This window comes from Electrona antarctica, assembly GCF_951216825.1.
Source record: "Electrona antarctica genome assembly, chromosome: 1".
NCBI classification, from domain to species: domain Eukaryota; kingdom Metazoa; phylum Chordata; class Actinopteri; order Myctophiformes; family Myctophidae; genus Electrona; species Electrona antarctica.
Window position 1 is genome coordinate 4,431,996 of NC_136806.1, and position 17,804 is coordinate 4,449,799.

Sequence of the window (17,804 nt, forward strand, 5' to 3'; positions counted from 1 at the left end):
TTTTACGTGGACCTTTGCGGTGGCTAGCGCCAATTAATTAACGCCAATTAATCAAATCTCGTTCTCTCGGGTGTGCCGACCTGGACAATCTTGTTATCTTGGGCGTGGCACTGTCCCAGCGATATTGTGTGTATAATATAATATCACGGCAATTCAATTCAATTCAATTTTATTAAAGTGTCAAATCACATCAAGTTGTCTCAAGACACTTTACACATAGAGCAGAAACCCGACAAAGATCCACCCAGAGCAAGCAATATTGCGACAGTGGTAACGAACAACTACCCCTATAGGAAGAAACGTCAAGCAGAACCCGACTGTAGGGTGAGCGGCCGTCTGCTTCGACCGTGTCGAGGGGGGGGGGGGGGGGGTGTGCGCGTGTGCGTGTGTGTGTGTGTGTGTGCGTGTGCCGCAGTGCGATCGGTGTGTGTGTGTCTTTGACCAATGACTGTTTGTTTTCCGTGCTGGGCAGGTCTCCGTGAATGACGTGTGTCGGCTGTCCGTGTATATTATCAGGGGAAGCGCATCACAGAAAAGGGAAACCACGGAGCTGGGTCGAAAACGCACGCACGGGTATAGGGTTTGTGATGTACGACTTGCCCAACCAAGTGCCGCGCTACGAGCTTGTAGATCTGCTATTTTTTGAAAAATCTTGAAAATGTGGCGCAAATCTTTGAATATATAATATTCTTTCAGAGCTAACGTTTTTAACTCAAATATTTGCTTCTGGGGTGGTTCCTGGAACAACACATTTTGAAATGGGAGTCTCTCAGAAGTCTCCTGTTTGAACAGTTTAATTCCACCCTCAACATGTCCCATGTGTACGCAACGCTGAGGTCAAGGAGTCTGCTGAGGACATGGGAGTGTTCGCTTGCTGCTTGCATTGCTGCCTATAGAGCGTCACAGTCCCGCCCCCTTTCATGATGACGCCAGGCCCACGAAATGATTCCCAATGCATTTTTCCTCATAGACATTTCAAAACGTATTTATTCAAAGACCTTATAAGCGTCGTACAAAGCCAACTCGAGTCGTGACAAATCATGACAACAAACACAATATTTTGGACCAAACAAATAATTACAAGGAAGAAAAAAAAAAAAAAAAAAAGTGTTGTAACCTGCCGTTTTCTTCTTCTTTCTAATTATTTGTTCGGCCCGAAAAATTGTGTTTGTTGTCATGATTTGTCACAACTCGAGTTGGCTTTGTACGACGCTTAAAAGGTATTTAAATAAATACTTTTTGAAATGTCTATGTAATGAACGGGGAATCATTTCCTGGGCCCTGGTAGGGGGCGGGGCCTGCGATAGCAGGGGTTCTCAACGTTTTTGGCCGGGAACCCCCCGGAAATGCTTTGGCCATGTCTCACGACCCCCCCCCCCCCCCCCCCCTCCTATACAAACTGACTGCAAAAATAACCTTAATAATAGAGAAAATATACCATAAATGAATACTGAAACCAGATAATCGTTATGAAAAATGTATGCATGTGCTATGTGTACACTCTAATTTCCATTTTCCAGCCATTCAGTTGCAAAAAAAACCTCAACAAATGCAGCGACAATACTATGTATTATATGTCTATATACATTTAATTTGACATTCAACAGTAGAAAGGCTCCCATGGCATCTTTTTTTGTATATTTTTTCCATCACTTGATCATCATTCGAGTACTTTTTCCACCACTCGTATAACTCAGGCTTTTTAGGCAGAGATTTCTGTGTTCGGCAATAAGAGGCAATCAGCCTGCTGTGTTTTTATGCACTTAACTACAGCACAGTCACAGTGCTCACTTTGCTGCCAACATGATCAAACACTGTAAACTTCTGCTACTGTAACCAGCCAAATTATGAGTCAGGGAAGCTAATCTGATCAGCTGCACACACACACACACACGCGCGCGCACACGCACGCACACACGCACACACGCACACACACACACACACACACACTCTGTGTATGGCTGCTATAATGTGCTATATGCAGCTGCCTCCATTAACCCGTTTAGGCCCGACGTCGAAATTAATAAAATGTATTTTTAAAATGTCTTTTTTTTCCTGAAAAACCTCATGTTTCTATATCAGTGGTTCTCGATATTTCATGTCAAGAACCCCAAACATTATATGTATTTGGCCGCCGACCCCCCATCTGAAAATATGTCGTTCCAGGGAGGGACGCACCCAGAAGCAAAGATTTGAGTTACAAACGTTCGCTCTGAAAGAATATATATTCAAAGATTTGAGTTACAAACGTTCGCTCTGAAAGAATATATATTCAAAGATTTGAGTTACAAACGTTCGCTCTGAAAGAATATATATTCAAAGATTTGCGCCACATTTTCACAATTTTTCAGAAAATAGCAGACCTACAAGTTCATAGCGCGGCACTCGGTGCCGCGCTATGAGCTTGTAGATCTGCTATTTTTCAATAGCTAAAGCATAACATAATGCTTTAAAACACCAGAAGGGGTTCCCGCCCAGAGCGGGTTAATGCCGCCTTTCTTTGTCCATGCCTCCCAGCCTCCAACGAGCCGCTGCTCGCTGGCTGGCAGCGCCAGAACAAATACAGCTAGAATCACTCTCTCCCAGAAGGCGACTTTATTACCTCGCCTCCAGCCAACAATTTATGACACCACACAGAGAAAGGCTACAGTTGTAATAACATCTGCGGTTCTCCCTGACACAAAACGCTGGCTGTATACAGCACACACGCACGCGCGCACACACACGGCAAAGTAGTTCAGGGATAAGGGGTTTAGCATGGACGAAATTGGGTCCTACTGTATGTCTCTTAAGACAAATCCTTTGATCTTCTTCGTTAGAGGGTACCGGTGTGTTTATGAATGTCTGTTCTGTTATCGTCCTGTATTTACCGTTACTGGCAGAGCGGTGTTACGCATTTATCTTGGCCAGATCACACTTGTGAAAGAGACTTTAGTCTCAATGTGGTTTTTACTGGTTAAATTAAGGTAAAAAAAATAACTGGGTGGTCAGTGAGCCCGACTGGGCAGCCAGACAGACAGACGCCCTGCCCTGCCCTGGTTGTCGGAGACATGTGTCCACGTGCGTCCCTGAGCAAGACTATTAGCCCCAAGACTATTAGCTGTGGGCCGAGCGGCTGTGGCTCAGGAGGTAGAGCAGGTCGTCCCATGATCCCTGGATCGGCGATTCGAATCCCGGCTCCTCCTACCTGTCCACATGTCGAAGTGTCCTTGGGCAAGACACTGAACCCCAAATTGCCTCCAGTGAGTTGGTCGGTGTGAGCTCGCCACCATCGGTGTGTGAATGTGGGAAGTGAGGACGCTGGCGTCGACTGTTCGCCGCTTCACCTCCCAATGTATGAATGAATGAACCATTGTAAAGCGCTTTGAGCACTTGGTAAAACGCTATAAAAATGCAATTCATTATTATTATTATTATTATTATTATTATTAACCCCCAAGTGATCGCCGCATGCTGTAGAACGACACACTGCTCCTGGTACTTATAGGATGGGAAATGGTGCATTTATATAGCGCCTTTATCCAAGGCGCTTTACATAGATTGTGCATTACATTCACCCATTCATACACCGATTGCGGCGGAAGCCATGCAAGGTACCAACCAGCACATCGGGAGCAATTTGGGGGTCAGTGGCTTGCCCAAGGACACTTCGACATGTAGACAGGAGGAGCCGGGATTCGAACCGCCGACCCATGGATCATTGGACGACCTGCTCTACCTCCTGAGCCACAGCCACGGATGGGAAAATGCAGAAGGACTTCACGCATATATGCCTATATGTATTATGTACACAGTGACAAAAACACCCCAACTTTTATTATCTTGTTCTTGACCATAATTATATTCTATTACAAAAATGTACTGTAAATAATGACATAATGGGATTAACCCATTTAGGCCTGACCTTAAAATTAAAAAAAAATCTTCTAAAACCTCCAGTTTTCTGAAATAAATAATTTCACGATTTTTCAAAAAATAGCAGACCTACAAGCTCATAGCGCGCCACTCGGTGGCGCGCTATGAGCTTGTAGATCTGCTATTTTTCAATAGCTAAATTAACATAATGTTTAAAACACCAAAAGGGGTTCCCGCCCCAAAATGGGTTAAAGGCCACTTTAATCCGATAAAACGACACCGCAACGTAACAACATAAAACATACTCGATAAGCATGGAGTGAGATAGCGTTGGAGTGAGAAACACAGCACTATCAATCATCATAACCACAAATTAATCTCGTGCTGTACGCACGAACCAAGCAAGCTCCTCATTTAAGGTAAATTCAGTGATTTCACTTAATTCAAATATCACTTATGTTTTTGTTTTGTTGTGATAATCCTCCCTACTATAGAGTGTGCTGACCATATACGGAGTTCCTCCCTGTCCCCAGTTAACCCCTGGGGGTAAAAAAAAAAACCTTAGGTTTCGTTTTTGGCTATAGGTGGCCCAGCCTTCATCCAATCAGGACAGAGAGGATTTTGATTGATTGATTGAAGAATTTATTAACAGTTTGCAGAATTACAGTACATTTCAAGCACAAACTCAATACAAAGGCTGTTAACTGTGAGTGGACGACCCAATTAAGCATTACACTTGTTTCCAATAGGGTCCACCATGTTCAAATCATCAAAACATTTAGAGACGTACAAATAGACACTTCTATAGACAGAACAGGAATTCATCATAAAGGAGGTAAAAAGGGAAAATAAATATATACAGTGAGGGGAAAAAGGGGGGGGCGGTGGGGGGGGATTCAGATTTTACGGGGGCCAGTTTCGAATTGCAGCCGTCCGTAGGTGCCCTTTGAGAGCGGTTTTGAAGGAGTCAAGGGATTCGCATGTCTTAATGACAGTTGGTAGGGTGTTCCACATTTTGGTGGCATAGGAGCGAAAAGAATTTAGTCCCTTGTTTGTGCCGAATCTGGGTTGTACATGGTTCGTTGCACTCCCTCTGGTGTTGTGGGTGTGGACTTCGTTAACATTAAGGAAGTATCTAGACAGGTACATGGGTATCTTGGTGGTGTATCGAATCTTGTGGACCAGACCCATTGCAAGATGCTGTACTCTGTCGTCGACCCTAAGCCATTCCAGCCTGTCGAAGTGGGCAGGGGTGAGGTGGGTTCGGGGGGCCTTCCGCCAATCATGATCGAGCGGGGGCGGGCCTATCTGTAGTGGATGTGCACATCTTGTTACTGGGGCGGACCAAATCCTTTAATTGCTACATTGTTATCAATACTTCCACATAATTCTAATTGCTCTCTCTTGCTGACAAAGCAAACAACAAGGTGGATGTTCTGGTTAATAATTCAATGCTGACACTCCTCCCACTGGCGCATCGGTTGTGTGCCCCCCTGATTATTAATAACATCGTAACATGTAAACACAACATGAACATAGTACTCTTATTATGCATATCGCATTCTCGCCGAGAAATATTTTCGAGTTAAAAAAAAAGGGATTTTATTTTATTAAAAAAAACGAATGGTTCAAGCCCATTCATTAAGATTCGAGTGCCAACCCTAACGAGCGAAGGTTCGAACCCCGAATGTTCGGGGACAGCCTTAGAAATCACACAGAGGAGCAACTTGGACACTCAGGCATGAAGGAAGCATGAGTTCAAGTCCGTTGCTCTCCCCATGTCCCCCATATATGGGGACTAGGTTGGCGGAGGGTGTGTAGAGCCCAGGATCACATTAAGATAATTGACACAGGGGTGAAAAATGGGTTACAAAATCGTGGGATAAAAATTATAGAAAAAAAAAGAAATCACACACACAGCTGCTCCAGTGTTTGGGATTGGGGCGATGGGGTGGGGGTGGGGCGATGGGGTGGGGGTGGGGCGATGCGACTCACACGTGGAATGTGTAATTGCGTTGCGAACTCCCGCGTGTGAATATTCATTAAGCCATTCTGGACGGGAACCCCTTTTGGTGTTTTAAAGCATTATGTTATACTTTAGCTATTGAAAAATAGCAGATCTACAAGCTCATAGCGCGGTGCCGCGCTATGAGCTTGTAGATCTGCTATTTTTGAAAAATCGTGAAAATATGGCGCAAAGAGTGTTTTTACTATAGTCTTTGCTTCTGGGGGGTTCGGCGGCCAATTTCATATTATTATTGGAGGTCCTTCACATGAAAATGTTTGAGAACCATATAGAATATAATAGAAAACATGAGGTTTTTCAGAAAACTGTCATGATTTTAGGAGACATTTTGTAGAATCGTCCTCAGGTCTTAATGGGTTAAAAGTTTCCGTCCCAGTGGAGAGAGTAAATCACCGAAGGAAACATCAGCGAGAATTCCAAGCTGATTAACCCATTCTGGACGGGAACCCCTTTTGGTGTTTTAAGCATTATGATATACTTTAGCTGTTGAAAAATAGCAGACCTACAAGCTCGTAGCGCGGCACCGAGTGCCGCGCTACGAGCTTGTAGGTCTGCTATTTTTGTAAAATCGTGAAAATGCGGCACAAATCTTTGAATATATATTATTTCAGAGTGAACGTTTTTAAGTCAATTCTTTGCTTCTGTTGAGGTCCCTGGAACAACATATTTTTTTATTTCGACGTCAGGGCCTAAATGGGTTAATATGTAACAGCGGACGCCGTAGTGGCTGTTGATGTTTGTCTGCTTTCGCCCATTTGCCTACCCGTTATGAATAGCTATTGTCCAATTAGCTCTCCGATGGTTTAAACCGTTCGGGGGGGCTCCTCATGTTCTCACGGCTGTGCATGAGATTTATTAACCCATTATGGCCTGACGTCGAAATAAAAAAACGTTCGCCCTGAAAGAATATATATTCAAAGATTTGTGACGCATTTTTACTATTTTTCAAAAATAGCAGACCTACAAGCTCGTAGTGCGCCACTCGGTGGCGCGCTATGAGCTTGTAGATCTGCTATTTTTCAATAGCTAAAGTATGACATAATGCTTAGTTAAAACACCAAAAGGGGTTCCCGTCCAGAATTGGTTAAAAAAAATCACACCCGTGTGAACTGAGTGGTGTAAGGTTTTATATAGCATGATCAGCTGTGGTCTGACGTAATGTCTGACGTAATGAAATAAGGTAAGGTATTATGTAGCCTGATCAGCTCTGATCTGACGTAATGAAATCACACCCGGATGTGATTTCACAACTGGCTTTTTCTGTGCAGAGAAAATGACCATGGTTGCTACGGTCATCCAGTTCACCCGGGTGTGATTTAATTACGTCAGAAATTATTTTGAACATAGCAACCATGCTCATTTTTTTCTGCACACAAAAGCCAGTTGTAGGAGTGGTTTACACCACTCAAAAAAGAAAAACGTCAACAATAATCAGGGGCTAGCGTTTGTTAAGTATTCCCATCTGCATCTATTCAGCCTTGTTTGCAGGAAATTCTTCCTCTGTTATTTCCTACACAAAACAAAATGCTAAACATCTGACAAAATAATTATGCAGATTCCAAGATTCATGGGGAGTTTATTTGCCACTAACTAACATAATTTAGGCACAAGTATAGTGAAATAAATGGCATAGTAGCACTGGATGACATCAATTATATCTGTTATTTTAGCCTATATACCAGGGGAAGGCATGTCCCTTGGCCCAGTGGACTATAGGGTGATCACTGGCACACTGGCATCAATGTAAGAGAGAGGTTTATTAAAAATCACACCTGTGTGAAGTGAGGGGCGCCAATATATTAAAGTCTAACTCATGTTGATTAGGTGATGTAATGGTGAGGTTTTAAAACAAACGGTGCCAACACAAACATTAAACGCCATTAACAATAAAGAGACAATATGATGTAATGAGGCACATTATGACAATTTTCCCTTCATTGTCAACGGCGTTTACAAAACAAACATTGAACTAAAGACAAACATTACACCTGTGTATAGGAGGGGCTGGCACCCATACAAAAAAATATATATATTCAAAAAAGGTTTAGTCAGTCTAATTAAGTCCCCTCACGTAATATACAAATTACATCCTGCACATTTTTCTGCATTCATTCAAAATGATACTGTTGACTGGGGAGAGTCTGGGAGAGTCTGGGAGAGTCTGGGAGATGCAGTGTTATAGTCTAATGATCATTAGACTATAACTTTAACAGAAGAACTTCAAGTTAAATGAATGTTGATATGGCACACTGACCATCAAGCAACATCAAACTAGGGTAGGTACCCTCACAAAAATAGTAATCCTGCTCTCTATATACTGCCTCCCCCTGGCCAGCCGGGGCGCCTGATGGAGGGGAAAGGAACGGGTTGGAATTAACGTGTTCCTTCTATACGCGCTATAACCGGGGAAACTCACTGTCAGGTGAAAAGACTCCTCATGCATAGAAGGAAGCATGAGGTACAGTCCATTGCTCTCCCCAGGTTGGCAGAGGAAGTGTAGCGCCCAGAATTTACTGTACAATAGATATGATGGAAAGATATCTGCAGCCACAACAGATCTCTCGTCATAATATGGGCCCAATGGCCCATAGTCGCTGCTTTTGGGCTTGTTTTCATATAGCCCTCGGGTAGCTTGGTCTTAGCCTGAGCATTGTGCTGTGTGTTTGTGTTTGTGTTTGTGTTTGTGTTTGTGTTTGTGTGTGTGTGTGTGTGTGTGTGTGTGTGTGTGTGTGTGTGTGTGTGTGTGTACCAGGTATAGGACGGGGCCAGAGAGCCATCAGGATGATTCAGGACAGCTGCCCTGGGTTTACATAACCCCATAGCCTCTAAAAGCTCGCCCGCCTCACAGTTTGGCTCCTCTCTCACGAGTCCCGAGTGCCTTGATTTGTTTGTCTGGCATTTGGTTTCTTGACTTTACACAATACCACCACGTTTCGACCTGCTTTACACTACACACACCGCACCGCACCGCACCACACCACACCACACCACACCACACCACACCACACCACACCACACCCATCTCTACAGCACTGGCTCACTGGACCCACAGTGACAGGGGTTCCCAGATGATTTTTGGGGGGGTGTCCCCAGATGATTGGCTTTAAATACACACAAAGGTCCTTTCCCAATTCCCCCCTTCTCCATGGCCCTTAGCCCTTCCCCTTGCTGATGCGCGTTCACGTGAGGAGGAAGGGTTTTCTCAATTCTCTTTGGAGCGAGGGTTAGGGCCGAGTGCGAGGGTTAGGATCCCCTTCAAGCGAAGGGACATTGCGACCAGACTTAAAACGGAGGGACAACACAGAAAGGCGGAAGGCGGACGAGGTAAGACGCCTTTTTCGTCCTTTATTATGGAAGAATATGATAATAACCAATATTATTTGAATGTGTTAACAATCTGCATCGCCAAAAATACCGCAATCTCTAGCAAAGGTTAACGTTACCTCACTTGAACTAACGATATGCTACGGCATTCATACAACGTTACGGTAACATTAACCATTAATTTGGCATCGGCGCTTTTTAATTTTTAATTTACCGCCGGTTCCCCGGTGGAACAACTCAGATGCAAACTAGCTTAACTAGCAGGCATCAGTCCGACCCCCCAGAACACGATATGTCAACATTCCGCAGTTTTGGAGCTCTTAAAAGCCGTGAAATAGCCTACTGTACACATAACGCTGTCGCTGCATAACGTTGGCTACTCGCTGCAGTGATAGCTGGTATGGTTTTATCATGACCAATGTTATGCTAATCCCCACAAGTTGCAAAAGTTACATAACTAATTAGCAATGGTGTTGTTTTTCCCCCCAGGCAAACCAGCTATGGAACAGACTGCAAGCTGCTGTACAGCCTGTACATTGGATGGAGATGAATCACGATGGCATTTTCATTGTCCTAAATGTTGTTGAATTTGAAACATTGTCATTCATATCACATGTAGCATACCACGACTTGTCATAGGACATGATAGAAAATGACTGTTCTTAATGATATTAAAAACAATGAACACAGTGACCACAGCCCCTTCTTTCTATACTGTAAATTGTTTTTCCTTTTTCTAACCCTGTATTGTTAATACAATAATCAATGAATCAGGTACAACTGTTGAGCAGGTGTCAGAATGAGCTATATCTAGCTGAATTACATTCTGGTGGGCTACCAAGATGAGACAAAATTACAATGTATTTATTTCATCATAACCACAGCAATGTTTACGTTCCATCTCTTCTCCCAAAATAGCCAATCTACAGCTTATGGAAAGTGGTTTCCAAAGTGGGTTATGGGGACCCCCAGAGGGGGTCCAGAGAGGTAGCTAGGGGGTCCCCAGCTAAATAATAGTTTGGAACCAAATGGACTCATAAGGGTCCATTTGTACACTCTCAGAGTTAATTAACATTGATTTTACAATATAAATTGGGGGTCCCAGAGACAGAAATGCCATCAAATGGGGGTCCATGGACTAATGCATGTCACACTGGCGGTCTGTGACACTGCTAGATTCGTAAAGATCTATGGGGTCCCTGGCATATCTCTTCAAATAGGGGTCTGCGGGCAAATTATTGTCAATTTGAGGGTCCTTGACATGAAAAAGTTTGGGGACCACTGGCCTGTAGTGAGCTTGCAGATCAGCTATTTTCTGAGAACAGGTTGTATATCAATATCTACAAGGGACGTTCAATATTTAGGGACGTTCCAATTCCTAAATTCCCTTGACACTCATTATGTAGGGACAAGGGGAAGGGGCAAGGGATAAGGGGAAGGGACAAGGGCTGAGGGGTAGGGTTAAAAAAGGAATTGGGAAAGGGCCTAAATTGCTTTTCTTTTTTTTTTGTGGCTTTCGCCTTTATTTTATATATTTTTATGGAGGGATAGACAGTAGTCTGACAGGAAATGGGGGAGAGAGATGGGGGAAGACATGCAGTCGGGATCGGGAGTCGAACCCGCGGCACACTGCCAGACTGGATTACCAGCCAAGGTGCCTGGACCACTGAGCCACGGCCCAGGCCCTGAATTGCTTTTCTTTGCACTCTACTGTCTACTCTACCTTGCCGTTTGTTGACAATGCTTCGTGCAGCCGGCTCTGACATTGCATCTGTAAGTCACTCTGGATAAGGACATCTGTAAGTCACTCTGGATAAGGACATCTGTAAGTCACTCTGGATAAGGACATCTGTAAGTCACTCTGGATAAGGACATATGTAAGTCACTCTGGATAAGGACATCTGTAAGTCACTCTGGATAAGGACATCAGTAAGTCACTCTGGATAAGGACATCTGTAAGTCACTCTGGATAAGGACATCTGTAAGTCACTCTGGATAAGGACATCTGTAAGTCACTCTGGATAAGGACATCTGTAAGTCACTCTGGATAAGGACATCTGCTATGCATGTGTAAGTCACTCTGGATAAGGACATCTGTAAGTCACTCTGGATAAGGACATCTGCTATGCATGTGTAAGTCACTCTGGATAAGGACATCTGCTATGCATGTGTAAGTCACTCTGGATAAGGACATCTGCTAAATGCCTGTAAGTCACTCTGGATAAGGACATCTGCTAAATGCCTGAATTGAAATTAGTAAATTGTGTTCAATGTTCTCCATGCACAATAACGACGCATTAGCATCGTGAGATTCACTTAAGTGTCACTTAGCCATGGGCTAATCATGGTTCCTTAAGTGTCTAGCCAATAGCCATGGGCTAATCATGGCTCCTAATTCTAAGGGCATTATGCTCAGCAAGGCCTTCTCTCAGCATACTTTAGTACAGCAATACCCTCCACACAGCACAGTAACAGTGGTTCTCAACCTTTTCAGGTCTTGACCCCCCAAAATAATCATATTTGAACTGGGGAATATCCAAAGTGCTTTATATAGATTGTGCATTGCATTCACAAATTCACACACATACATTCACACACCGATGCCGGAGGAAACCATGCAAGGCACCAACCTGCACATCGGGGGAAATGTCTTGCTCAAGGACACTTCGACACTCACGGTTCCCATCCGGTCACTCTCTCCCTGAGCCACTGCCACCCCAACAACTTTACAGATGCACTCTCAGGAGATGAATCTGCTAATCTTTCAAGCATGTTCTGCAAATCTTGTAATAGGATTTTGAAGATGAGAATACTACACTGCCTTGGAAACATAGGAAGCAAGGCTTCCACCTGTTGGTTGTCTGTCAGATGACCTATTCTTACATAAGACCCATGTTTGACCATGTCTACTGACCACTGACCACACCTCCCATGTATTCTCTGCTCTGTCATTGTGTATAAGAGAGAGAAATGTAAAGGGCTCAGGAGGGCTTGCATACGTGCTTCCTCCCTGGGCGGGTACAGACCAGTCTTTGTAATAAAGTGACATTGTTTCAGTCCACTCTCTACCTTGATGATTTCTCTGATGTGAGTTCTGAATAATCCACCACAATCTTCAATTCACAAGTGCTGGTCATGCTCTCAGGCCCCGTCCCAAAACAGTACCATGGCCAGTTTTGTTGGCCCACTCCCCACCAGGTATAAAGAATCACAACTTGTCCAATGTGTTGAAAAAGGGAGCTTTTGCAAAGGAAATGAGGCAACAACTGCAAACCAGCCCAACCCCACTGGGTCCCCACAATAAATCCAGCCAACAGTGGAAGTAGAGCTGGCAGCTACTTTGTGACACACATCCTGGTTAGTGAGGAGAATGCACTGGGATGGTTGAATGGAAACACATCATTTGAACCTCCCCACTCCAAGCAAGCTGGCAAACAGGAGGCTGATGCATTCCCAGGCACTACAGCCAGCTAGTTCAGGTGGAAACATCATTACATGCCTCAGGCCTCGCCTAAAACAACACAACGTCAGCATGCTGCCATGCCCTGCATTACTTACAATACAACCTATATAGCATGAAATGCTTGCGATGTGATGCATGGGCACTTTACAGTAACTATATGGATTTTTTTCTTTTTACACACACACACACACACACACACACGCACGCACGCACGCACGCACGCACGCACGAATGCGAGAAGCAGAGATAGTTTACCATTAGCAAAGCACATAAAAAAACGCATTATATTACATACAATGTAATTGTATGTTGTACACTCTTGTGCATCTAAATGGCTGTATATGCTCTCCCTTCTTTTCTCCATTTCACTCGCTTTATGTCATCAGTTTTATACAAATATGTTCGTACTTAGTAAAATAATTAAGGCAATTAACTTCCAATTAAATCAGTAGCGTTATATTTATCCAGTTACAGTATGCTCCGTCAATCGACTGAGGTCGATAAAAAAAGGCTTCTAAATCAAAAAAATTTTCTGAAAAACCTATGTTTCTATGTCAGTGGTGCTCAACCCTTTTCATGTCAAGGAACCCCAGAATTATCTCTATTGGGCCACGGACCCCCATCTCAAAATATGTTGTTCCAGGGACCCCCCAGAAGCAAATATTTTAGTTAAAAATGTTCGCTCTGAAATATATATTCAATGATTTGCGCCACATTTTAACGACTTTTCAAAAATAGCAGACCTACAAGCTCGTAGCGCGCCACTCGGTGGCGCGCTATGAGCTTGTAGATCTGCTATTTTTCAATAGCTAAATTATAACATAATGTTTAAAACACCAAAAGGGGTTAACATGAACCATAGCGTCCCTGTGCAGTGCTCATTGCTCATTGCTGAGGACAAAGTTCAAATGCAAGAAGAAACCATCTGTTTAGGTTGGAAATCATTGGAAATATATCATTCGCAATGGTTTATGGGATGAGTAGTTCCTTAACTCTTAAAAATAATTAATGTTGGCCTACAGAGTCTTTTTCTCCGTCCGTTTTCCACGTAGATTCGGGTTGCTTTGACCCGAATCCAAGTTTGGTCGTGATTCATCTCATAGGTGGTCGCCTTTGTTCCAGACATTAAACTCTTCATAGTAAAGACTTTATGAATCGTCTAAATCAATGGGAAATTCACTTCCCGGAAATGGAGCCGTTCCAAAAGTGGTGAGCTCAATACAGCTATAAAGCATGCAAGAAATAAAATAAGAGTTATTTTTTTATATATAAAAATCACACCCGTGTGAAATGAGGGGCGCTCTCATCATTGTGCATGATCTCATTCCGGCCAATGAGAATTTGCCTCCTCACCTTCGTCTTCAATGTTTGTGTTTATGTTTACGCAATGTTTGTGTTTACACAAACACTCAAGCCTTTCCATTCATTATCAATGGCATTTAATGTTCACACACACACACACACACACACACACACACACACACACACACACACACACACACACACACACACACACACACACACACACACACACACACACACACACACACACACACACACACACACACACACACACACACACACACACACACACACACACACACACACACACACACACACACACACACACACACAAGCTGGACATACCCCTCAAAAACCATCACCACATTCCGTGCTCCGCCAATCAAATCACCACAAATGTCATTCCGGCCAATCACTTTTGGCATCTTCACTTTTATCTTCAATCTGTACTTTGCTCAGCCAATCGAATCATCACTATGGGATGATCAGCCAATCACAAGCCAAAGTTTGTGTTCACACAGACCCAGAAAACTGGGCATAGGAGGCGCCCCTCAAAACAATGAACAGAATAAACAGGGGAACGCATCAGATGGACACATGGAGTGAGTGAGTGAGTGTCACTCACACTCTCTCACACACACACACACACACACACACACACACACACACACACACACACACACACACACACACACACACACACACACACACACACACACACACACACACACACACACACACACACACACACACACACACACACACACACACACACACAGCTGCAAGCAGCGATAAGGCGGGGCCAAGAAAAAAGACAATACGCAATAAGAACAATATGCACAAATGCGACTGACGAGCTGAGTTGACAGTACCCGGATTTGAACACACAACCTTGTGGTCCAAAGGCAAGAGCTCTACTGACTGAGCTACACAGAGACAATGAACATTTCATGCAAATTGCTAAAAAAAAAAACAGAAAATCAGGTATAAGCGTTTTTTAAACTGCTCAAAGTGGCAGAAGATCCGAGGGCGGAGCTTACTGATCAAAGTGACACATGTGTTCCCCATGAGTCAAGGAACAAGTGGAAACGAGTGCCATGACTTTTGGACAAACGAGGCATGAGGTATGACTGTTCAAAGGTTTCATTTTCAAAAAATTGCCATAGCACCCTTTGACCTATTGGAGTAAGACTGCTTTCAGTGCTATTTGGCATGACCCTCTACCATACTGTACAGTTGCAGAAGCATATGACGCTGCATGTATGTATTAGGGACAAAAGAAGAATTTTCACAAACCAGAAATTTTCATTGGCTCAGAAAAACTACGATTTCTTGTCCGTATAGGTTCAACGTTCACGTGTAGAAGTTTTCGTGCATTTTAGATACATTTGAACTGTTTATCATATAATTCAAAATGGCGGGTGATCTAAAGGTCAGAGGTCAAAAGTCAGAACACGAAAGTGGTTCGGCATGAGGAGACACATATGTGTATCAAAGTGTCATTACCAACGGTCAAACGGTTCATGAGATATGCACGTTCAAAGTTTGCATTTTCAATCGAGTGCTATAGCGCCACCCTTTGGCCAATTGTAATGGGCTTCGCATAGTCACCGTTTGGCATGGCCCTCTACCAGATTCCCGCGTTTCACGAAAACCGACTGCACCAGAACTGCAATTTTTGGCGGAAGAAGAAGGAGAAGGAAAAAAAAAACACAAAAACAATAAGTGACCAAAGTCACTTCGTGACATCTTGGTCCCTTAATAATAATAACACTAATTCAAACACACGCACAGACGAGATAGTCAATAAAGTCTCCAATACCATGCTGTTATATAGGTCAAGAGAGTTTAAGAGCTAGTCAAAGTTCTAAAACTATACCCTCTCACTCCCACACAAGAAAATCTGCTTTCCATACAGCAGTGCTGAACTGGTAAGCACCATGGACAGTGGCCAACACATTATTATGACCATTTCACACACATGTTCCTCTATTGAAGTATGTTGGGCTGACTGACTGGCTGGCTGGCTGGCTGGCTGGCTGACTGACTGGCTGACTGACTGACTGACTGACTGAGACTGTGACTGTAACTTGAATGCAAACTTCTGACTATTGGACTATGGTTGACTTTCATCACAAACAACCAGAAGGATCACAACAACAATCAGGAGAACAGGTTGTACAGCATAGTCGTTTGTCAACTTTATGGAACAAAACATAGTGAAAAGCATTTAGCTGCTTTGTCAAACAATGCACACACAGAAGAATGCTAAAGTGGTATAATATAGGGCATGCTATATTGGTTGCATTAAGGTGACAGGAGGCTACTATAGGCTAGTAGCCTAGTCTCAGCTGAATGTGTTGATTTTATGACACGCCTACATGTGTGACCACGTGTGTCCAGTAGGGACGTGTAGTGTAGCCTACGAGTGCACTCGTTATGAACACAGACACCCCACCCCCCCACACACCAGTTTGATGTCTGTGTTATGTAGCATTTAACACTTGTGTTATGCTATATGTGGCCTGCAGCAGCTTCTTGCTAACTGGTGCCATAGATACTAGCAGCATGCAGTGTGTTGCTGCTGCTGCTGCTGCACAATTTAGACTCAGAGGCTAATTACAAGGATGCAACAACAGACCCATTTGCATGCCATTTGACTCGGGCTGCATGGTTGCTATAATACGATTGTTAGAGACATGATCGTGATCTTTTCATTCAAGACAAACTGGAATTGTTGGGTGTGTTGTTATCATTCCATGTAGCCACAGTGGAGCCAGGCTGGCTGGCTGGCTATGATAGGCTAGCGTTACTTCCACACATGCCTGTATTGCTGCAGCTGGAGCTCAGGTGTAATCAGCACATATGCACAGATGCATGTTGAGCCGGTGCGACGATATGCGGAGAAGGGATCAAAAAGGGACATGTGTGTTACTCACCCAAGACGAAGAAGGGTAGCTCGGTGTTCTCCAGGTCGTCAATGACCACGATCTCGCCGGGGAAGTCGTTCCTGACGGAGAAGAGCAGCTTGGGCTCCGAGGCCGACGGGCTGTGCATGATGGAGAGGTCGTTCTCCCGCAGGAACGGCAGCGCCGACACGGTGACGCTCTTCATCTTGCACTCCATGTCCGCGCTCAGCATCTGGTCCTGCAGGTCGTGGTGGTGGTCGTTGTTGTGGTTGTTCATGCCACCGTGCACGTTTTCCACAACCAGGGCTGATATTAGCAGCGGAATCCACGCGAACAGCAGCCGAAACATGCACGGTGATGTCGAGCCCATGTTCGCCAGCATCATCATCTCCACTGTGGATGATTCGCTTCGCGTCTCGTTTTGATGTCCGTCCGTCGCACACACACGGTCGCACTATAGAAGCAGCTTCAGTCTGTGTGTGTGGAGGAGAGGAGAGGAGAGGAGAGGAGAGGAGAGCAAGGAGAGGAGAGGAGAGGAGAGCAGGGAGAGGAGAGGAATGCAGCCAGTGAGCTCACAGCAGTGCACTGATTTCCGGGGGATCTCGCACTGTTGTTGAAAATGCACGCTTATTCTTGCAGTGGTGGCAAAAGTACTCATTTTATTGTGTGTGTGTATATATATATTATATATAAATACTTTTTTTTTTTTTTTTACTTCAGTTAAGTCACTTGTGAATGAGTTCGTTTGGATGAGGGCTATAGGTGACCAGAAATGACACACCAAAGATTGCAATGATGGTGATTTATTCTTCTTTTAGTTAAAACATAATGCTTAAAAAAAAAAAATCACAAAAAAGATAAGGAAAATAAACTTACAATACAAGCCTCAAATTCAAGCCTATAACAGTCTAAACCTTTTACTGAG

General features: G+C 43.9%; 1 protein-coding gene across 1 annotated transcript in view; it reads right to left on the reverse strand.

Moving 5' to 3' along the window:
* astn1 (astrotactin 1) overlaps nt 1-17,328 on the reverse strand; it is a gene marked incomplete at its 3' end in the record, with an annotated part of 1,033,675 nt that extends 1,016,347 nt beyond the window's left edge. The window contains exon 1 of the mRNA XM_079507194.1: nt 16,910-17,328. Coding sequence (XP_079363320.1) covers nt 16,910-17,267 — 358 coding nt within the window. The 5' untranslated portion in view covers nt 17,268-17,328. The remainder of the gene's footprint in view (nt 1-16,909) is intronic.
* Between the last annotated feature and the right edge of the window lie 476 nt (nt 17,329-17,804).